Source organism: Beta vulgaris, chromosome 4 (assembly GCF_026745355.1).
Source record: "Beta vulgaris subsp. vulgaris cultivar EL10 chromosome 4, EL10.2, whole genome shotgun sequence".
Taxonomy (NCBI): Eukaryota; Viridiplantae; Streptophyta; class Magnoliopsida; order Caryophyllales; family Amaranthaceae; genus Beta; species Beta vulgaris.
In genome coordinates this window covers 6302351-6326072 of record NC_079205.1, presented here as the reverse complement: position 1 = coordinate 6326072, position 23722 = coordinate 6302351, and the positions used below count along the sequence as shown (strand labels likewise).

The following is a 23722-nucleotide window of genomic DNA, read 5'->3' as shown; positions in this document are numbered from 1 at the left end:
ACACCCCAATCCTCTGGGTGCGATCATACCAACACTAACGCACCAGATTCCATTAGAGCTCCACAATTAAGTTTACTTGAATGAGAATAGTTTTAGAATGGATGATCTCCTGAGAAGTCCTCTCGCTCCACCTTTTTTCGCCAAAAATTCAATTATTGCTTGTCATTAGATCACTTGTTTTTTTAACTCTTTAGTCAAACTTGTGCAGAGCGATATGATGGTTCGAGACAATGCATAAACTATATATTAATAACGTGAGTACATATTATATACATATATCTATATCACTACCAAAACTGGAACTTTTTCTCTTTTCCTGTTATCACAAATTGATTTACACATTTTCAAGAGGGTCACTTCTCTTCGAGTTTCCGCCCGCATTTCCCTGAAAAAGAAATTAGGCTTGGAGATAAGAAGAATAGAAGAGAAGAGTCTTTGTAGTTATTAGTTTGTTTGTATATTTGCAAAATGTGTTTTGGATTCATGATTGAACTGGACGATAGAAGTAAGGCTTGGAGATAAAAGTTGTATGGTATGAACCCAACTCTCATGTCGGCTACCACGATAGCAGACATGAGATAATGACGGACACAATGATAAGTTAACGATAATACCACAAGCTCAGTCAATGCACAATAAAGGCCGTCAGATCCAAAGCAGCCATGGGAAATTTTTTATCCTCTATTTTTGTAATTTCTTTTATAAACCCCCATTTCATCCTTGATTGCTAATGTGATTTTTTTAATTCAATTTAGGCTTAAATGTTGAGTCTTTATGATGTCGAGTTGATGATGGTATGATTTGCTTTCATAGAGGCAAAGGTGAGTAAAGCAAAGGGTTGTTAGGGGGTTTGGTAGAGTTATGTTAGACCAAGATGCATCTAATCAGGTTCTCATTTTTGAGGTTCTTCTATACGCATATTCAAAAAAAGAATATTCAAATTGGACTTAATTGATCCGGTGCGAGCTTAAACTCGGGTATGTTAACTTACATAATTGATGTGGTTTGTGCTCCAAACCGGATCACTTAAGTGTTCATTAATCTGGTGGTGGACCGGATCAGTTAATTTTTTTTCACAACTCCACTCTCAGTCGCTCCGGTTCAGCTCCATATTAGTTAATTCTATTTTAATCGAACCAGGTCAGCTTTTTTCCCACTACTGATATTTATCGTACGTATAGTTTGTGTTTCAACTGATTGTTTTTTCTTCATTTAATATGATAATAAATCTTTATTTCTGTAGATTTTCTAATTAATTTAACCTAGACCATCCTAGCTATGTAATATGTCTGTCCTTATAATTTTTCTAGGTATCATATCTTTTAAATGATATTTTGCAGATTGTTCTAGTTTTTTTTAACATTACACATGACACTGTCTTGTAGGCCAAATGATCATATGACATAAGGCACTAGGTGCATGGTGCAACCTATACAAGGCATAATAGTGTGTTATGTGTAACACTATTTTCGAATTTTGAGTTCAGAATTATTGTTGTTATTATTTTATTATAGCATTGCCCTTTGACTGACATATTAATATGTTCTCGGAACTTTTTGAGAGAATTACGGTTTTTCTAGCACATGAGTTTTTACTCTAATAAGCAAAAGGAATTTTTTAACTACAATAATACAAATTTTAGCCCGTTTTCCAACAATAATACAAGCTTTCAATTGTTATTTAATAATTCAAACTTTGTAACAAAATTCCTGTAGTAGTCCAAAACCTGATGCAATCTGATAAACCGATAAACTTGGACATGTGTCATTGTTTCATTGGTTGGGTTTTAAATTTTTATTCAAAAAAAAACTTTTTCCTTTCTTTCTCCTTTTCTCCTTCACCTTCACTAAACCAATATCCACACTTTCTCCCCATAATTGGCGGTCAACACCAAACCACCAGACCACCACTTTCTCTATTGATCGTCAGACCACCACCACCCCCTCCAGCGACCACCCCCACCACTTTAGCTCCTGGCCCCTTTCCAACCTACAAAACCCTGAAACCACTCCCCCACCCCGAAACCACCCCTCCCCTAACAAACTGAAACCCCCACCTTACCCCAACCCCCCTCCCTTCCCCCCACGGACGAAACATCAAAATCAGCGCGCGAGCGGAAGAGAGAAGATCGAAGTAACGAACAACGGCGAATTGAAAGAAAGAGAGGATATGTTTGTGCGTGAAAGGTGGCGTTAACTCTGAAGATGAGGTTAGGATTTTGCAGCGGAAAGAGAGGAGGAGGAGTTTGGTTCGAATGGGGGAGGATGAGTTGGGTTTGATTTGGGATTGGTAGTTTTTAGAGGCGGGGTGCCTGGGTTTGGTGTATTTCGGGGGTGAAAGATGGAAGGGGTGGTTTTCGAGGCTGGGCTGGCTGGGATTGGATGTTTCGTGGTGGTGGGGTGGTGAGGGTGGACTGGTGGTTTCGTCCGTGGGGGTAAGGGTTGGGGAGGGGTGGGGTTTCAGTTGGTAGGGGAGGAGAGGAGAGAGAAATAGATTTTGGGGTTTTTTAAAAAAAAACTTACTTGTTTTGTAGGTTAAAGGTTACATTGTCCTATTGGAAATATTTTTTTCAAAAGTTTATTTGTATATTACCTAAAACTAATCAAAAATTTGTATTATTGTTGAGATAACGGGCAAAAAGTTTGTACTATTGTAGTTAAAAAAACCCTAAGCGAAATTATTAAGCAATTCATTGATGATCATGTATTGTTAAAATCTAAACCACAAAGTATGGAAGCAAAGCAATATATATACCCTTAAGCAAAATCGTTGTCGTCCCGTGAGCTTGACCTCTACTTCTTCCCAAATCTGCAAAAGTATGCAAAGAAAGAGACGAAATTAGAAGGGTTTAATCTATATTATCCGTCTAACAAAACTAAAAGCCACTTCACTCAAAATCTTATGAACAACAAAACCTGCCTTATTTTTGATTCGAGCTTCATCTTTTTTATCTAACTTATCAAGTACTCTAAACAAGATACTCCTATTTGATGAAATCGCGACAAGTGAGCACATGACGCAGATTAGAATGGCAGCAAATAATGACTTATGGTGCATGACAGTGTATACTCCAGTCATAAACGCAACCAATGTGCCATAAAAAGACTGAACAAGTACGAGCACACTTCGATCAATCAATAGCTGTGATTCATCTTCATCGCAAACCATAGACCATATGAGGCAGAATAACACGAACATGGCACAACACATTGCGTAAGTGTCAGCAAGTATAAATACTATAAAAGATTTCTTCTTTACTAGGATGATTTCTCCACTGTTTTGGTCAAATCCTCCAGGGACTGTGTATGCTGCTGCGAATGTTAGGGTTGCCAAAAGAGCTGCCACAACTGATAATGTAGTTCGCATTTCACCCGCTGATGATCCCAAATTTCTTAGCCGTGGATTGATCCCAACGCGTTGAGACATCTCCTCCTACAAGTAACAAAATATATATAGAACAATTGGTTTTCAAATCCAAGGGTCGAATAAAAAGAATTTTGCAAAAAAAAAAAGACATAATATATATCAGTTTTACTCCGACACCTTCATTTACCTCAAAAACTGGGTGTCGTGTCGTGTTGCATCCGACACGATACTTTACTTGGATACTTCGTTTTAAATTAAAAACTCGACTTTTTCTACAAAATAGCCGAGTGAGTCGGACACTTGGACACCCATATCCGAGTAGACACTTATTAATCCGTGTCTGAGTAACAGAGATATATATAGTTGTTAGAACACAATGCTACTAGATGAGCACTGCCAAACAGTCATCGGTGACCAAAATTTTTTTTTGAGCAGTGGAAGTAAACATACCCACTCGTAATATTGGTCACATAGTTGTGCTAGCAACTTTGTAGCTGTTTTACGTCGTTTGTCTCTGATACTGCGATTAACGCCTTTTTGGAGTAGTACTTCTGCAAATAGTATATCTTCACGTTCAAGTGCTCGATGCAAAGGTGTTTTACCATCATAATCACGTCTATTTTTCATCTCCCAAATCAATGGGATTGCTAGAAATTTCTCATAGTCTTGATAAGTAGTCAGTTTGATGCAGTGTAAGGGTGACTCTTCTTGCTCTATACAAAGCTGTCTAAAATCATCGTAATGTATTATAAAAGCTTCAATAGCTTCTAAGTGACCTCTCTTGCATAATTCAATCCAAACATTCGGCGAAATTGCGATTGAGGAAGGGTCTTTTGTTATCAATAGTTTTGTAAGCCATCCAACACCAAATTCTGATGCTATATCAATAGGTCTCTTTCCATTCTGGTCAAGCTCGGTGATTAGATGTGGAAATGTTTTCAACAATAACTTGGCAGTCGTCTCTGCATAAATATTTCAGACATCATCAGACTACTCATTTTTGTATACTAAAATTAAGCACAAATCTTCCTAATGAAATACAATAGAAATTAAGAAAAAAAAAAAAAAAAAAAAACATCGCTGTAAAAAACCATCGCTATTGTTGGATTATGCTCCAAAACTAGTCAAATAGTTTTCCTAATAGGTAGGACTAGTTGCTAATAATTAGTTAGTAGACTAACAAGTAGTGGTCTACATAATGATCTATTTAGTGGGATAAAAGTAGTGGGTTAAGTAGTGAACATATTATTAGTAGTGTTTTGTAAGCCTATAAAAGGCACTTATTGTATTGAGATTAATTAAGCAAGTTTAATGCAAAACTTCTCCATATATTATTTAATCTCCTCTCTACTATAATAAACTATCATGGTATCAAGAGCTTTAGGTTAGATCCTTGGAGGCCAAAAAAAAAAAGAGAGGAAGTAAGAAGTAAGCCATTGCAGGCCATCTTCTGTTTTATGAGTGAAAAATAATATCGGGCAAACCACCATGGCAAGAGTGGTTGAAAAGAAAAATATTTGTGATTATATGCAAAGTGGTGAAGAGAAGTGCTTCACAAAGTCGTGGTGAAGAGAAGTGCTTCACAAAGTCGTGCGGAGAGATGTGCTCCGAAAATGTGACGTTGGTAATGAGAAGTGCATTATATTAGGAAGAGAAGTGCATTATAGTAGGAAGAGAAGTGCTTCCATGTTAATGGAGAGAAGTACTCCATGAAGATTTAAAAAAAATGAAGGTCCATATATCATACGGGAAGAATTACGAACAAGCAAGATTGTGACACAATGTTTAATCTTGCCTCTTAGAAATTTTGGAGCAAGGGGGTGTGTTGGATTAGGCTCCAAAACTAGTCAAATAGTTTTCCTAATAGGTAGGACTAGTTGCTAATAATTAGTTAGTAGACTAACAAGTAGTGGTCTACATACTGGTCTATTTAGTGGGATAAAAGTAGTGGGTTAAGTAGTGGACATGTTATTAGTAGTGTTTTGTAAGCCTATAAAAGGCACTTATTGTATTGAGATTAATTGAGTAAGTATAATGCAAAACTTCTCCATATATTATTTAATCTCCTCTCTACTCTAATAAACTATCAGCTATATGAAACCATAAGTCCATAACTCCATTTCAAGCGTGACAATATTAGCCTTAACCATAGACAATCCAAAGATCCTAACAAAGTCGTTAATGGGAGTCTGGAAGATGATCAGTGACATTACAACATACTTCGTCTGTCTTTTTTAGATGACTTATTTTGACTTTTGACACTATTCACATACATGACTTTGACTATCTCTTCTTGTAATTTGTATTAAGGGAAAATATAATCATGTACGATCTTATTAGATTCATCTCAATGTATATTATTCAAATATCAACTTTTTGTAATCTTTGCTTCATTATTGATAGTTAGATATATTAATGTTCAAATTAATATCTCAACAAGTATGCCTATAGAAAATGGGTCAACTAAAAGAACAAAGGAAATAATACTTTTTTATAAATAACTAGACAATCAATTTTTTGTCATAAGCCAAAGCCACCTAAAGCAAATTGAGCTAAAGCCAAACGTACTTAGGAAAGAAAAAGAAACAAACAAAAAGAGCTAACTAGGAAAATAAGCAAAGTAAAAGGGGAATGTAGATTAGACTGGAAAATACACACATGATACATCTTGTATCAACTGCGAATGATATATAGGGCGTGTTCGACAACGGCAATTATAGTAGTAACTTTTAGCTGTGAGAGTAGCTATTAATTGTGCTAATTTTTGTTATTACTTATTGTATAGGTGTAAGAGGTGCGGTATAAAATATTGATGTTCGATAAAGAAGTTGTCAAAGTAATTGTTTAACAAGTAAAGAGTCAACAACTCAAACAAACTTTAATATGAAATTTATACACTACACAATACCCAAAAAACTAAAAATTATAGATTTTGACAAAAATTACTTCTACCACTAAAAGCTACTCATATCACTACTTGACTAAACATGCATATTTTTTTTAATTAGTGTTTTGACTAAATCAAAACACTAAAAACTATCACAAAAGCTTATGCTGAATAGGTCCATAATCTGGCATAATAAGCTAACTAACACTTCCTAAAAGTAAAGGTAGTGCTACCTAGAACGTTGGAGACATTGGGCACTTGTAAAATCATGGTAAAATAAAACTACCAACTAATCGTTAATTCCTAAATATTAGGACTTATGGATGTCAAAAAAAAATATATTAGGACTTATTCCACTAATTTTGGAGCACTAGTTTCAACAACTAATGCACCGTTAGAATCGAACATAAAGATCACTTCAGATTGCAATTATTTTACTTATTGGTGATTACAAAAATTATTATGAGTCCTTGACGTGTATAGATATTACCTAAGAAGCAAAGTTCAATTATTTACAATTGATGCAATCATAGAACACCGCAGTGCACTAGCGCGTGAAGTAAAAACACAATTATTTGTTATGTGTGCGCCAACGCTAGCATACTATGTAGAGTATTTAGAATAACCGCTCCGTTTGAGGAAGCATTTTAGCTACCTTAAATGATAAGATGTCAACATATTTTAGGAGTTAAAATGACTAGAAGTGTTTGAAGAGCATCTAAATAAAATTTCAGGTGGCTAAAATGACTTAAATGCTAAGTTAAAAAATATCCCTTTTCAAAATCAGGTTACTGGAATTTTGGAAAATCTATTTGAATTTTGACAACAATAATTTGCCAAAACAATTTATCAATTTAATCAACTAATTTTGCCAAACAATTAAAATAATCAGTTACCTTATCAGTTCCAGCACCTTATCAATTTCAGTTTATTTTCAACTAGTAATGCCAAACAGAGCCAACATATGGTAACAGAATGACAAAGTAGTGTGATAGAAAAGCTCACGGATGTATAATAAAAAAAGGTATTATTATTATCAAAGCCACTTTTTTAAAAAAAAAAATCTTATGTGACGTTTATTTTACAAAACTACCTTATAAATAGAAAAACATTGAAAAGCACTATCAAATTTCGAATTTCCTAACTATGGTTAACTATTCTCTCCAAATCCCTCCATTTTTTGAGATTTCCCTCTTCTTTCACACGATTCTCCCCTCTATAAATCCAATGCCTTTCTCTCTTTATTGTTTTCCTTCCACCTTATGCTCTTATCTTTCAATCAGGTAATTCTAACTTCTGGTTCATCTTATTTTCAGTCGTATTGAGTATCTAATTTTGGGGTAAATTTGAAGCAAACTGCGTACAATTGACTTAGGATTACGTGATTTGCTAGCATAATTGCACCAAGTGTGCATCTTGTGTGCTTTAAAATGAAATTTTTTTATGTTGTAAAATTAAATCTAATGTTTTTGCCATTGTTTATGACTTTGAATGCAGTCGTATGAATGAATTCGCTGGATGAGGTTAGGGAGAAGAGAGAGGGTGGTTAGGGTATGCAAGGGGGTACTTTTGTAATCTCACATTAGAGGAATTTGGAGGCAATAGTTAACTATGGTTAGGGAATTCTAAATTTGATAGTGCTTTTAAAGTTTTTTCACGGTAGTTTTGTAAAATAAACATAACATAAGGTAGTTTTTTTAAAAAGAATGCATGTAAAAGGTAATTTTTGACAATTTTTCTGTGAAAAGAACTTTAATCAAAAGCCTGATGCACATCACGATTATGTGTGTAGTGTATGATCTAATTTGCGTATGTGCAAGAACAGATGTGTTGCGCCTATTTAGCATGCTGCGCCATCTTAAAATTTTCGTGGGTGTATCTAGAAATAGTTCATCGACGTGTACGCACTACTTTATTCTCATGAAACAAGCTAAAAGATGGTGACACTAGCACTCAGAAAAAAAAAAAAAACAAGAATGACACCTAAAAAACAGTTAGATTCTTACCTGTGCAATTTGAAAGTACATACATGATTGTTCGACCATCGTCATTTGCAGTGGGAATAATCAATCGCGTGGAGTTTGCAGCAACATAACCACAAATATTTTGCACAACTTGATCCATTCCATTTTCAACAGCGATGAATAGTCGACTCTCTCCTCTACTACTACGCTCTTTATATGTCCAAGGATCCTTTGCTATGATATGCAACACTACATTTTCCAAATGATGATGTAGCGCCAAATCAAAAGGTATAAACCCATCATTATTCTCCTGTCGCCACAAATGATGGGGCTCTTGTATCCTACATAATTTCACCACAAGGAATAAAGCAAACTCTTCATTATCATGCTTGATGGCAACATGTAGTGGAATATCACCATTGTCATCTGCTAAAAGGCTTAACTTCTCCAGAGACTTGATGCTAACTTCTTCTAGCAGTTGAAGCGGCCATAGTTCGCCTTTTTTTGCCCATTCATGGAGTATCGAGGTTCCGTTTTCGCCGGTTACATGTATGATTTCTGGATTTTTTTGGTATAACAATCTCCATATATGTTCTGCAATAACAATTTATATATTACTAACCTTTGTTTTTTTATAAATGCAACAGTTTGACTTTTACTCTTTCCAGCGCACAATTAGACCATTGAAATATCTTGTTTGTTTATCTAACAAACAGTTAATGCTAAAATAAAATGGATGAGGACAGTGCATCAAATAGATTTACTTAAAGTACATTTATGACTAAAGGTTGTATAGACATGGAAGTTCTCGGCGCAATGTGGCTCTATATTTATAAATCTCTATATCATTTATTTTCATTGAATCATGATACTTATGAATTAAATTGACAAGATTCTTCTCTATATTCCTCATCTTACAAAGAGTTCAAAGTTTCCTAGGTTTAAGAGCTCCAAAGGAAAGACATGAAGTTGAAGATGGAAATTCAAGTTTCGAACCTTTAGCTTCCTCCTGTAGCAGGATTTTTAGCATGTTTGTCAGGCATAACACCACCTGAAGGTTTTGTGTCAAAATTATGTCGGCCGTAGTTATGATTTGATGTTCCTTGTTTTATTCTGTTGTAGATTTCGTCCATGACCTCATGTAATAATTTAATTATGTCAACCTACTTTATCACTCAAGCAAGATCATCAATGTGTAGAAAAAGCAATTTAGTACTCCCTTCGTCCCAAAATACAGTTTCTTCATTTTACACAGTCTCCAAGACGTACCTTTGACCTACGATATCTTCTATTTCTTATTAGTAAAAAAATATAAAAGTTGATATTACAAATTTACACATTGAGACGAATCTAACAAGACCCCTCATGAATATGTTTTTTTGTATACATTAGTAAGAATATTTGGTCAAAATTTTTAAAATTTGACTCCCAAAATAGAAATGGGAACTATATTTTGAAACGGAGGGAGTATAATATATATTAAAAACCTGCCGGAGTCACTCTTATAATACATGGGATGCGAGGGTGGGCCACAAGGGCCGGACCCCTGCCAGCTCCCATGTAGCTCGGCCCCTGATTCATGTCCAATAACACCAGTCTGATCCAAAAATGCAATTCACATTTAGACATTTCAAATATGAATCAGACTCAAGCTTCATTGTCATCCTTAAACTTCTTCTTATAATATATACTTCCTCCGTTTAAAAATAGTTGCACCATTTCATGTTTTGATGTTTGCCAATGCATTATTTCAAACATTAATATCTCTAATTATCAATAAGTAAAAATTATAAAAAGCTGCTCCTAAAATAATATACATTGAAACGAATCTAACAAGATCTCATATGATTATGTTTTTCCTAAAATATAAATCATCAAAGACAATCAAAGTACAAAATATGAATATTAAACACTACAAATGGTGCAACTAATTCTAAACGAAGAATAAGATTGACGCACTTACAATAAGTTACGAATAGGATTCTCACCTGGGCAAAGCAGCATGAAGTGCAAGACATTCTGAGCATTAGATTTTTCTGTGAGATTGCTAGATTGTGCGACGAATTCACCAACCATCAATTGTAAATCAACATTACTGCAAATCTATTCTGCAACTTTATGCATTCCTTTCTCAATAGCAATGCTAAGCCGCCTCTTCCAACAATCATTAGTCTCTTTATATGACCAAGAATAGTTAGAAATAAAATGCACAACTAGATTTTCCCAACACTTATCCAGCGCCAAGTCTATTGGTGTAACTCCAGAATGACTCTTGCACTGCCATAGCGGGGGATCTAATGTCCCACATATCTCCACAAGACACAATGCAAAATCTTGTTTTTCATGCTCAATTGCAATGTGTAGAGGGGTGTCACCATAACTGTTCTCTAATCGGCACAAATTCTTAAGAGAGTTATTGTCAATAGTCTTTTCTAGCGATAGAAGTGGTCGTAAAGCGCCTTCCTTTGCCCACACATGGATCACCGTGGTCTCGTCTTCAATTCTTACGTGCAGCATTTCTGGGTACTTATTGTACAACAACTTCCACACCTCTTCTGTAGTTATAACAAATATCGTCAGGTAAAAAAAATTGGGACCAGAAACTGGTTCCAACGAGAGAATTAAGTGTAGTTCTTGCACAATTTACAGATTAAACAATTGACTTCATCGAGTTTTTTTCTAAAATATAATTATTGAATATTAGACCTACTAAACCGAGTACTAACCGAAAAATAGCAAAAGACATATTACTTCCGTTTCTAAATAATGTACACACTTTACTTTTCATGAGAACCAAGCCAAAAGTAAAAAAAAGTAGGGGAGAGAGTTGAGGAATTATGAAAAGTGGGGAGTAAAAAGCATGGCCATCTTAAACTATTTGGGAGCTCTTTGCTATTTATTAAAGCACATCTAAGAGCTTTGAGATAGATGTATTTCATCTTTTTTTAATAATCAAACAACCTTTTTTAATAGTAGCCCTTATCTTATAATTAGAATCAAAGAAGTTTAGATATTTTACATATTGGTAAAATAATGAAAAAAAAATCATATAAAAAATTAAAGTTTTATATAGACTTGTAAGGTACATGTAGAATATAGATGTGACGTAGGCAGACTAGCGGAAAAAGGCCTGAACTGTTTTGCGGAAAATGGGCCGACGGAGTCCGATTGACTATTGTAATACCTTTTCGGAAGCGGAACGGCCCAACGAGTCAAACTCACCGCTATGCTGTGACGTATGGGCGTTTTAGGCTATCCGGGTCCGTTTAAGGCCCGAAATCAGCTTTTTAATTATTTCCGAATTTAATTATTTCCTTAATCTCGTTTTAGGGTTTTGCTTAACGTATTTAAACATTATTAGGTCAATGTTTGGAGGCAGTTTTTGACTTTTAATAATATCATAGAGTTTATACTCTTTCTGGTGGATTCCGGAGTTTTTACAGATTCATCGCTTGTGAATCTGCTTGTTCTTAATTCGAGATTAGTGCTTGCTAATCTCCATAGTTTCTGACTGCGTCAAGATGACTTATGGTTTTATTTGAACGGACATTTTCGTTTCACATGGACATGATGACATGAATAATTATTAAGGTGGAATGGTTAAAAAAGGCAAAAGACACCTAGTTATTGAAAAATAAAAAGGTATTAAAGAAGATGGAAAATATAAATAGCCAAGTTTCCAGAAAATAAAGGAAAAATTATTATAAACCTTTGCATGTTCTTCTTAAATTAAGTCAACTTTTCGATTAACTATGAATAAATTAACTTTGTATCTGCTTTTGCTATAAATGAGTTAAATCGCAATGTCATCCTATTAAAATGTGACACATATCATAATTTCAATGTTATTAACTCGTTTACAGCAGAAGTAAATACAAGATTAACTTATTCTAAGATTTTCAAAAGATTGACTTATTTTGAGAAGTTCAACCAAAGGTTGACTTATTAAAAATAATTTTTCCAAAAATAAATTGAAGATAAAATGAAGAACTAGAGTTGCCATGAAAAAAAAACTATATAAAAAATAAAAAGAAATAAAAGGAGGTTTTTCCAACAAAATAGAGAGGAAACTTATGTTAGGTTTGTGTCACAAATCCCACATTAATTAATTCAAGCTTGCTTTGTAAGCCTCGGAAGAAATTCACACATATCATATACTCAGGGGCGGATCCAGCGTGGGTTCAACTGAACCCACAAAAATCTGGAGAGAAAGAAGAAGGAAATCAACGAAAAATCGAGATAAAAAAACCCGTTATAACCTTTCTGCGTCGCTCTATGTTATTGTTTTAATGTTTAGTCCAATGGTTTGATGGGCCGCATATTTACAACCGAATTCACGCGGGTTCGACTCCTAAGGCTCCGTTTGGTAGGGCGTAAAACATTTTCAGTGTAAAATGATTTTCATGGAAAACAATTTACAATGGAAAACACAATTCCAAAATTAGTTTTCCATTGTTTGGTTCGATGTAAGAAAAATGATGAAATGAAAAGAAAATGAAAAGGAAAGTAAGGAGGAAGTGAGAAGAGTGTACAAGAGAGAAGGAAAATAGTTTTCCCTTCATTTTGAAAGGAAAATGGTTTTCCATCATTGGGAGAGTAATTTTACCCCAAGGGAAAATGATTTTACACTCTTTTGCCAACCAAACAATGTAAAACTAAAAATAGAGGAAAACAGTTTTCCGGGAAAACGTTTTACGCCCTACCAAACGGAGCCTAAGTCCACGAAGAGTTTTCCAGCTTTTGTTTCCTTCATTTAATATTTTGGTTTCCTTAATGCAATGTTACTTCTGTTTTCTCTTTTTAATCCACGTAGAGCTATTTTTTAATTTTATTCTAGTTTTCTTTTAGTTTAAAGTTTTATAGAACATTTTTCATCATTTATCTCTTCAAAATTTTCACCCGAAATCCCCAATCAATCCCATTTTCCATCATTAATCTTTACTTTCTCACTCTATTTTTCTTAACCCCACAACATTAACTTCGATACAATATGTCAGTATAATAATATTTTCTCTTTCCTTCTATGACAAACATACATATTTCTCCTAAAAGTTTGTGCCTAAAGATGCAGGCCAACTAAAAAAAATCGGAGAGTAATACCTAGTGCATAAGCAACTCTAATCTTGATTTAATTTATCTCAGATTTTTTTTCGAAATACTCCGAACCCACGTGGGTCAGATCCTGGATCCGCCACTGCATATACTTGACCTCCAAGTCCTTTGAAGATCCTTGGCCTCCAAAAATTTTGATGTCCTTGGGCTCTAAGACTTGTAATAATATGCAATTGACCTCCAAGCGTGCTTGTACTATAAATAATTTTCCACTTAGCAAAGACTTTTTACATTGGTACCAAATGTACCAAGTGTACCATACACGCATATTAGCTCTTAGAGAGAATACAAATATATATCTCTTTCGGGAGATCACCAAGTCTCTTTGAGAACTAAATCCAATATTAGTTAGAGAGTCATATCATAATTTTGTTACCTTTTGGGGTTGTACTGATCTCAAACACTTTTTATACATTGGATAATTAGTGCTCTTCGTCGTCGATCTTTTTACCTATTTTGAGGGTTTTTTTCACGTTAAATAGTGTATGTTTTTTCACTTATTTTGTCCATCTTTTACTTTTTTTTTCTCATTATCACTATTTGCTTCCGCTTGCGCTCCTAAAGTCCTAACCACAACAACTTAAAAGTTATTGAAGAATAAAAGGTATAAAAGGATGGAATATATTAATAGACAAGTTTCCAAAGGATAAATTGAAGATACAAGAACTAGAATTGCCATAAAAAAACTATATAAAAAACAAAAGGAAAAGGAGGTTTTCTCCAACAAAATACGGAGGATACTTAAAAGCTGCCCACAAACACAACATTGGAGTTTACCTGATTAACCCGGTTTTATTAAGCGGGTGAAAACCCGAAAAAATGGATCAAAAGCGGGTGATGGATGCGGGTTGGATGCGGCCATACGGGTGAGATTTTTTTCACCAGTTACCCGACCTATCACTCGCTTAACAACCACCCATCATCCATACTATCAATTACACATGTTTTTTTTACTTTATTAAAATTTTTATTGAAAATATTAATAAATATGTATCTTATGGCATAATTTTTTGAAAAAATTGTTATATATATCATCACCCGCTAACCATCCGACCAACCCGTTCACCTTGTGGATGATGGATGGATGGATACGAGTGATGGCTTATGCGGGTGATGGATGGATATGGGTGAAGCTCCACCCGCCGTGAACCCGATCCATTTCCATCCCTAAGTTCGAGCATGCAACCTACCGACTACAACATTGGACTTTGGAGATCGTATCTTGTTACTCCAAACATTCAGTTAATGAGTATTACTACGTCCATTTTCTTTTTGTCTTAAATTGGTGCCCTTCTGACATATTTGGGCCTTATGTTGAGGGCTAGCTTGTACAGGCTCTTAGGTGAAAGTGTCTCTCAAAGTGAATACGCGAAAGTGATAGGTAGTTTGGTGTACCTCATGAATTGTACTCGACGTAACATAGCTTATGCAGTGAGTAAATTGAGTCGATATACTCATATCCCTAGTAATGAACATGGAAATGCTCTTCATCGTCTTCTCAGATACCTAAAAGGAACTGTTGCTTTTTGTCTGCAATACTCTAAATTTCTTGTTGTACTTAAAGGATTTTGTGATGCAAATTGGGTATCTGATAATGATGAGATCAGTTCAACTAATGGCTATGTGTTTACCCTTGGTGGTGGTGCTATATCATGGAAGTCTTCGAAGCAGACTTGTATAGCACGTTCCACCATGGAGTCTGAGTTCATTGCCCTCGAGTTGGCAGGGCAAGAAGTTGAATAGTTGAGAAATATATTGTCTGATGTTCCCTTATGGGGAGGACAGGGTGCACCTGTCTCTCTTCATTGTGATTCTCAAACAGCCAATGGTGTTGCTAAGTACAGTGTCTACAATGGTAAGAAGAGACACATACGGATCAGACATGGAGTCGTCAAACAACTCCTGAAAAATGGGCTGCTTTTTTGGACTATGTAAGGTCCGAAAGAAATCTTGCAGATCCCTTTACTAAGGGGTTATCTAGGAGAGTTATCCTAAAGTCGTCTAGGGGGATGGGGCCGGGCTAAAGCCCATTAGTTGAAATTTTAAGTGGATACTTGTTTGAGGTCAACTGAAGCCATAGAATCTTAACTTGCATTACATTTCTCATCCCTATGACGTATGGTAGTGCCTTTTTAATCCGTACCCTATTGGTGGTGCTATTGAGACGCACTTGATGGATTTATATTGTGAGGTTGAGCTTTTGCTCTTAATGGTTACATATCCCTTCGGGGTGGATGTTATTGAGATATGCTTGATGGACTACCTACGTAAGTGTGGAGGTTAAGCCGCCTTCTATGAAGGACTTGGTTGTCTTTATTCTAGAGCACTTATGAGACCTTAAGAATGCGCATGGCTATAAAGCGCTTGTGATGTATCGCGGAGACTGCACGATCTTAAGGTAGGTATGTGTTGTGGGGGTCTCAACGGAACTCTGGTGAGTTCAAGAGAAATTCACTCACTAAAAAGTAAGTTGTTGCCTCATTTCACTATGCATCAGTTCAAATTGAAAGATATTGATGCTTAAGTACTTTCCTTTCCTTACCCAGAATTTTCTTTTTGCTTTTCAAAGCCTTTGTGGGGGATTGTTGGTTTCAAGGCTTGAAAAGGTCTGGCCTCCTTCTCAATAAAAGTCCCACATTGCTTGTGGGAAGGAATACTCCCTTGCTTTATATATTCCCTTCTTCCTTATTCTTATTGAGTTGGTACTTGAGATGCTTTTGTGTTTGGATATCATGCATGGGTTTGGGCTTGCTATCACACACGTCCGCCGCCCGGACTTCCGTTTTTGCCTGATTTCTTCGTATAAAATAAGTACCTTATGATCAGTTCAAACACACAAAAATCATTCTCTTCCCTGTCTTCTCTTCTCTCTCTTCCTGGGTACGTGCTAATCTCCATAGCCTACTCTGTTAGTGGTGACAGTTTAGGTTGATGTGTTAACCTTGGGGAGCTTTTCGGCCATATCGATTACCACCGTTGTCGAGCGGTAATTGCTTTCAAGTCAGTGGTCTCCTACCACGGCATAGCCTTGAAATCGGTTTCTTTTTGCCATTGTGATCGTCATTTTCTAACACACTATTCACAAACTCTATTTAATTTATCTTTGGTTATTTATAGTTAAGAAAAAACATATTCATTTGGAATCTTGTTAGATTGATTTCAATGTAATATTACGAAAATCTGATTTTTTTTTTTTTAACTTTTAATTATAATAACTAAGGATATTGATGCTTAAAGTTATATATTAGCAAACATCTAAACCAAATTATTATTGCCAGTAAAAGAAATAAAAAGAGTATAATAATTTGTCGATAAAATATTGTAAGTATTAACATCCAGAAAAGACCAATGTATTGCACTGTGTTTAGAAAAGGAGGTAATAGTATGTTAATAAATTGCGTGCTAAAATTTAGGTGGGGGAGCCTTATCGGCAATGAATCTTATCTTTTATTAAAATGGCCTTACTTTCTCACTCTCTTCTACGTCAACTTCCCCGTGTTCTTCTGTCTTTTTATGATATGGAGCCTACGTTAATTCTTAATAGTCAAAAAATAGCATAGTAACATGATCAAAATTCGTCTTTGACAAAACGAAAAAAACAAATTAGGAAGTAGCAAGCGAAGGCAGAGTTAAGACATAGATGGTTCCCCATTTTTCGGTAAGAAAGATATCTGTTTGGAAGCTTTAGTATGCTGTGATAGAACTAGTGACTTTGTAAAAAAAAAAAAAAAAAAAAAGAACTAGTGAGCCTATGTACTGAGACAAGGAAGGTCAGAAAAGTTAGAATAAGGTGAGGAATGAGGATGAGAAACCCCTAAAAAAATTATGTGAAAGTGAGAAGAACTTTGGGTAACAGATTAATGTGAAAAACTTAAAAAGTATAGATAACAGATATAATTGATGAGAAGTAATTAGCTATATCTAGATTATTGATAATTGGCAACAACAACAACACCAACACACATGAGTATATTATTTGTATATATAGATGAGAATGTTTGGTCAAATATTTTAAAGGTCAAAAAGTTTGACCTTCAGAAAGAGAAACAAGCACTGCATCATGGGACGGATGAAGAAATAGTTAATTCATATGTTTATAAGTTTCAACTAAGTCTAATAAATTCTAATCAAGTTTTGACAAATTCAATTAGGTTCTTAAAAAAGATTTACATATTTACTAGCCGCATATGCACGCGATGCGTGCGTCGACAATCTTATGTACGATTATTAGGCATATATTTTTTTAATCTAAAATTATTTTGGTAGTGATTTAAATTATTTAGGTTTTTTTGTAGATGTTATTATCTTTTTGAACTAAAGGTGGCCGATTTTTAACTGTTAGATAAATTTGGTCGAGATTTTTAGCATAGGTCTTTAACGATTGTAATATTAATAAACTATATATTGTTTGAATATTGTAAATACGAAGTATTATATTGTCAGGATATATCACTAAATTTTTTTAATTAAAGATTTTTAATTAATTTCGTGAATTGATAGTGTCAATCTAGTCAAGTTATTAATGGTGATTGCATATTCTATTTTTGACTTATTCCATATGGCAAGTTGCATTGATTCTCATTTTTAAATTTATGATAAGAAAAACGTTTTAATTTATTAGAGAGTATTCTAGTCATTTCAAATGGAGACACCACACCTCCTCCCTTGGCTTATATAATAGAGATATTCAAGCCAAGGAAATGCGACTCTAACTCTCCCACTCCAATCGTTGTTTTTCTTTCGGTTACTTCAAAAGTAGTTGCTTTTACTTCAGCCAGAATTTACCCTTACTAAGTTGTCAAAACTTTACTTGTCTTTATTGGTAAAGTGCATCACATTAATACTAGCAAATTGTAAATTAAAATTGTTTAAAACTATGAAAGAAGTACATCAATTTCACTAACCTGAGCATCTGGCCATAACATGAATGGGATTGTAGCTATACAGGCCTCTAACGCTGAAAGAATAATTGGATTTCAAGATCTTAAGAGCAAATCTGCTAAAACCTCTATTCACTGCATGATAGAGAAGACTGTTACCACAACCTTCAACTATTCCACAAAATGCTCTAAGATCCCTTGACAATATTTCCAATCCACATTTCTCTTCATTATATTCAAGGAATGAATGCAATGGAGTTCGGCCATCAGTAGCGCGAGCTAACCATGGTCTCTCTTCAGATGACGATGATGACGACGACGACGACAATGATGATGGGTAAACACTAAGGAGGAGCTGTAACAGTTCAAGACTCCCCCATAAAGCCGCGAAATGAAGAGGATTCCACTTCCTTGGTGTTGCTTGTTGAGAGAGAAGAAGTTGTACGTCTTGTTTCGGCAATCTCTCTACTAACTCTTCAATGAAGGGAATACTCACCAACCCACGCACTGCGACATGGAAGATGTTATATCCCTGACTTTCTGTGCGCAGGAAGTATTCGCGTGGCCTAGAAGCCGTAGCTTCTTTCAGGAACTTCACATCTCGACACCTCGCTGCTCTCTCCAACCGCGCATCCATCGACATAGTGTTGCTCATGCTCATGTTCTTGCACTGATAGTCGGGATGTTGTATGAAACAACGCGCGTTTTGCTATTGCTATTGTTATTGCTCTAAGAACGAACCACTGAATTGTAAAGAGATATTGCCTTTCAAGTTTTCAGTGATCACTTGATTAAAATTTGAATACATTTTAAAAAGATATTGACTCCTTATACAACCACATTTCCTAAGAAGTTACCGAGCTGATTGACAAACTAAATGCCAAATTTACTTGCCGCGTCGAGTAAGAGTATGTTTTCGTTTTGAATGATTGCGGAGACTTGACCCCAATAAAGGAAATATTAAACTCAAGCGACCCTACTCGGCCTCCTCTCTTTTAAAGTCGAAACACGTGTGATTATGGTTGGATTGTAAATTTGCTACACATAAGAGTTAAAAACAAATTAGGTAAAATTATGGAGTAATATATCTCGACAATAATTTTTATAAGTCAAATAGTTATAAAAGAAATTTAAAAAAGGAAAAAAAAAATGATTCTAATAATCTAATCTTTAGGCCGTTGATTCAAATTAATCTCACCTTTCGATTATTTTCTAATAATCCGACCTCTTAGCACGATCCACTTGTATTGAGTCTTAAAACCGATAACCTGTTGAAATTGTAAAATTAGATTTTTTATTTTTATTTCCTTTTGTTTTTTTCACCATTTTTCTATTTTCTAATCTAATCTCTCTCTTACCTCCCTCACTTTCTAGCTCCCGCTCACCACCCCTCACTACTCGCCAACGCCCCCACCCCCTGCGCACTACTCACTAACTCCCCATCCCCTGCAAGCACGGCGCCACTTGCGAGCACGCACCCGTACCCCTCCCTGCCACAACGCCACCTAAGAGCACCCCCTTCCCTCCCCACCTCTTGAGCACCCCCTCCCTTCCCCACCTCTGTGAGCTCCCCCCTCTCTCCTAAGAGGTTGCGACCCTCCCCCTACGACCTTAATTCTCACCCTTTACTAATAGTTTTTTCGACCTCCGGTGACCAATGACTATCCCTCATCTTTGGTGTCAGATCTGCCTCAATTGCTACTTTTGATTATTCTCACTCCTCTATTAATTTGGTTGAAATGTTGAATGAATTCTTTTATAAATTTTAATATGAATGCTGCAATTAAATTAAGTTTTTGTTATTTTGTGGACATATCAAGGTCTGGACATAAATTAAAATTGTTTTGGTGAATTTGAGATGTTTAATTTTGATGTTCTACAATAATGGTACATGATTTACGAACCCAAGAAGTGCTTCCTCCTTTTTTTTTCCTCTGTGAACTTGTTCCTAATGACCCTTTATCAATGGCTCCTTTCCTCAAAGTTCAATTCTGTCCTAAAACAAGCAATTCCAAATTAACTAGAAACTCCATTAATTGAAACTTATCATGAAAAAAGGAGCAACCTAAGGGATTTTGAAAAGCCCAAATTTCCCTTATCGTCAACATCACCACCCTGGTATAGGGTTGTTAGCAATGGTGGGGGTGGGACAGGAGATGTTGTTGGGTGGGCTGATGTGGTGTGGTTGTGCTTCTTTGTTTTAGTTATTTTAATTAAAATTGATTAATTAGATTAGAACAAATTAGAGAAAGACACGTGTCCAATTAACCTATTCTAGTGGTAACCAACCTATTTCAACAGTTACGGCTCAATATGAGCATATCGTGCTAAAAGGTTGGATCATTAAAAAATAATTAAAAGGTGGATTAATTTGAGCAAACAATCCAAAGGTTGGATTATGGGAATTAATTTTTCCTTACAATTATTCATAAATAAAGGAGATCATATTTAAAATTAAACTACATAGGCTTAAGTGGTCCCTATCTAACTTAGTCATGAAAAAAAATCTAATCTCCCTTTTTCTCTTTCGCCACGCCTTCTTCTCTTTATTTTCCCTTCTGCATCTGTGAGGGGGTGTCATGGATGAAACCTCCATGGTTAGCCCCTTTTCCAGTTTGTTTTCAATTTTTAGTTTATTTTCTTGTTTTGTTAAATAAATTAGTTTCTCTTTATGAGAGTATCTTGATCCCTGCTACGTTTTATCTCTGTTATGGAGGTCTCATTCTTCTCTGCGAGAATTGTGAGTCTTGTTTATTTGTTTCTAGGTATGAGAATTTTTTCTCATTGGTTGAAGTTCAAGACTATCAACATGAAGGTATTGAAAACTCGAATGCGGTCAACATTGTTAGATCAATAATGTTCTGGAAAATTTATGAGAAATCACCTTTTATAACCACTTTTTTTTTTAGAAACTGCCTTTTGAAAAAAATTGGGCATGCAATCATTTGGTTTTTTTTTTTTTTTTTGTGGGAAGTCACCACTTGCCAGAGTCTGGTCGTTGACCCAAATTTTCCGGCATTGACCATCATAGAAACGATTTTTTTCAGATTTTCGCCATTCTTCCTCCTTTATCCTTCTTCTGCAAAAATCACCACCACCAAGCCACCATTGCTGCCACCACCACAACCATATAGCCTACTCCCCAACTACCACCACCCCTAACCCCATGCCTCCCCAACCGTCGCCGCCTAACCCCACGCACATCCCCAGCCCCCCGCAACTCCCCACGACCATCCCCACCCTCCCATCCCTCAGCAACCCAACCTCCCCCCCTGGCATCCCCTAACAACCCACCCTCCCCCTGGCATCGCCCCGCTACCCCCTCCCTCCTCGCATCCCTCGACAACCCCCTCGCATCCCCCGGCAAACCCCCATCCCCTCTCGCATCCCCCTGCAAACCCCTTCCCCCCCGCAGCCTTCCCACCCCTTCTTCTTTTTCCTTTTCCTCCCTTCCTCCTCCCTTGCTCTAAAATTGCAAAAAAGAAAATCGAGGGAGGAAGATGCTAGCAGAAGAAGGGAGATGGCGGAAGCGATGGTGAAAATCTAGAACAAAATGGGTTATATGATGGTCAACGACTGAAAATCGAGGTCAACCACCTAATCCCGGCAAGTGGTGGCTTCCAACAAAAAAAAGGTGGTTTCTTGTGGTTCCCAAATTTTTTAAAAAGATGGTTTCTCACAAAAAAAAAAAAAGTGGTTATAAAAAGTAATTTCTGACAAATAATCCTAATGTTCTTCTCTAAAAACTATGTTAAAATGATAAACGAATCCATTAATAGCTGCAGATTCAGCAAATATAAGAGGTTTGGGCTACTTTAGTGGATATGGTTCCTTATAATTTCAGAGTTTGATTTATTCTTGTTTAATTATATTTTGCTATTCCTTAAAACCTATGATGTCGTTTGACCTTCCATTAATGAAATTTATCTTTAGAAAAAAAACTTAGTCATGAGTTTGCAGGGTAATTGAAGAAAAAACTGATCCTAATGGTCTCAACTAGGAGTGTTATCGAGTCAGGGTGGCTCGCAAACTATTCGAGTTCGGCTAGGTCAAAGCTTGACTCGTAATGGCTCGATTCGAGTACAGGATCGGCTCGACACCCTAACGAGCCAAGCCTGGGCCTAATAAAGTTCCGCTCAACAGCTCACAAACAGGTTTGGTAAATTTTAAGTTACTATTTTATATATTGATTTTCAATCTAACTTGGACCTTTTTTTGAAAAAAAAAAAAAAACTAACTTGAACCTTAAATCTGCTAAATAACAACATGATAGGGCCCAGATACCTAGCATCCCAGCCTAATACACAAGTAACCCAATAACCTTTCCAATTGAAACTTCAGGAGAGAGATTTCAATTTTCATCTGCTGCCATCAACCTAGTATCTCCAAAACCCGTTGTTTTATGTTGTTGACCCTAAGTTTTGAAGATGACTTAACCACAAAAGACATACTTGTATTATTTCATGTATTATGTTGCTAGGTTATTCATTGAAGAACAAAGAAAATACTTGATCAAAGATTAAAGAAAGGAGAATTAATCAAGATCGAAGTGAAGATGTTTTAACAATTGATCAATAATATTATTTATGTTTATCTATTTGAACTAGATTTACTCTTATCAAAAGAAGTTTGAGGTAAAGAACTTTAACACTTTTGATTTACCTTATCAAATAGATCAATCAGGAACTAGATTTACTTTTATTTTTTAATCTTATTTCCCCCTTTTATTTGAGTTTTCTAGTGGTCTCTCACTTTGATATTGATTCTACTAAACTCCCATACATGTACCCAATTGATAGATGACGGGCTCGTGTCTACCATTAAGGTCAAAATGCAGCCCGAAAAACATGAAACGCGTGAAACTAATGTACATCAATTGTTCTCCAATGAACATGTAAAACTAATGTACATTAACTGTTCTCCAATGAAAATCGATTTTGACAATTCTCCTTTATTAACCTTTATCTTTATGTTTTTTTAGTTTGTTTATTGCAAATGTTTCTTTGTTCATTGTGTTTTCTTTGTCTATTCATTAGATTAGTGGTTGTTCATCATATACTTCCTCTTATATTCGTCTCTTTTTCTTGTTGTTCATTGCTGATTCAAATGTTCATTGAGTCTCTTGTGTTGTTCTTTTATTCTACTTCTCATCTTCATGTTGTTTAGTTTGTTTATTGAAGATGTTTTGTTCATTGTATTATAATGCGAAATGACGCCGTATGCAATGGTGCACACCATTTAGATGGTAGACTCGTGTCAACCATCGAATTTGCGATACATGTACCTCTTCGGGAAAGAAAAATAAATAGTTTATGAAGTGTACAAAATGTGACATGAGGCAAAGTGAAAGGGAAAACAAAAAGAAAATTGCCGTCAACTTAAGGAGACGTTGTACAAAAGAAATATATTGTGAGCTTGAAGGATTTGTATGTGCAAAGAATTCGATCCTCAAGCACATTCTACATCAAAAAAATTACCGGAGAAATAACTGGAACTACATGAGAGAGATACAT

General features: G+C 35.5%; 2 protein-coding genes across 6 annotated transcripts; one reads left to right on the top strand and one right to left on the bottom strand.

The window, feature by feature from the left end:
• Positions 1–215: 215 nt before the first annotated feature.
• LOC104907082 (ankyrin repeat-containing protein ITN1) lies at positions 216–19073 on the bottom strand. 5 transcript variants are annotated; one of them, XM_010695952.4, is made up of 7 exons: positions 18234–19073; positions 10206–10772; positions 8260–8811; positions 3817–4328; positions 3259–3432; positions 2755–2808; positions 216–385 (listed from the first exon to the last, which is right to left on the bottom strand). In XM_010695952.4, exons 2-7 carry the CDS (start codon positions 10291–10293, stop codon positions 335–337), a joined length of 1431 nt encoding a protein of 476 aa, XP_010694254.2. In that variant the 5' UTR covers positions 10294–10772; positions 18234–19073; the 3' UTR covers positions 216–334. The 5 variants fall into 5 exon arrangements, with proteins under 5 accessions (XP_010694254.2, XP_048498648.1, XP_010694253.2 ...); XM_048642691.2 differs by having other exon boundaries at positions 2916–3432; positions 18234–19072; XM_010695951.4 differs by having other exon boundaries at positions 2920–3432; positions 18234–19065.
• Positions 14641–15072, top strand: LOC125496450 (secreted RxLR effector protein 161-like). Its single transcript, XM_048641905.1, has one exon. It carries the CDS (start codon positions 14641–14643, stop codon positions 15070–15072), a length of 432 nt encoding a protein of 143 aa, XP_048497862.1.
• Positions 19074–23722: the final 4649 nt, after the last annotated feature.

What these genes read in the sequence shown, in the direction of transcription:
- LOC104907082 (XM_010695951.4), bottom strand. Translation starts at nt 10,293, where the DNA reads ATGGTTGGTGAATTCGTCGCACAATCTAGCAATCTCACAGAAAAATCT. An exon ending in TGTACTTTCAAATTGCACAG is followed by an intron (nt 4,329 to 8,259) that starts GTAAGAATCTAA and finishes ATATTTATGCAG; the next exon opens with AGACGACTGCCAAGTTATTG. An exon ending in GTGACCAATATTACGAGTGG is followed by an intron (nt 3,433 to 3,816) that starts GTATGTTTACTT and finishes TGTTACTTGTAG; the next exon opens with GAGGAGATGTCTCAACGCGT.
- LOC125496450 (XM_048641905.1), top strand. Translation starts at nt 14,641, where the DNA reads ATGTTGAGGGCTAGCTTGTACAGGCTCTTAGGTGAAAGTGTCTCTCAA.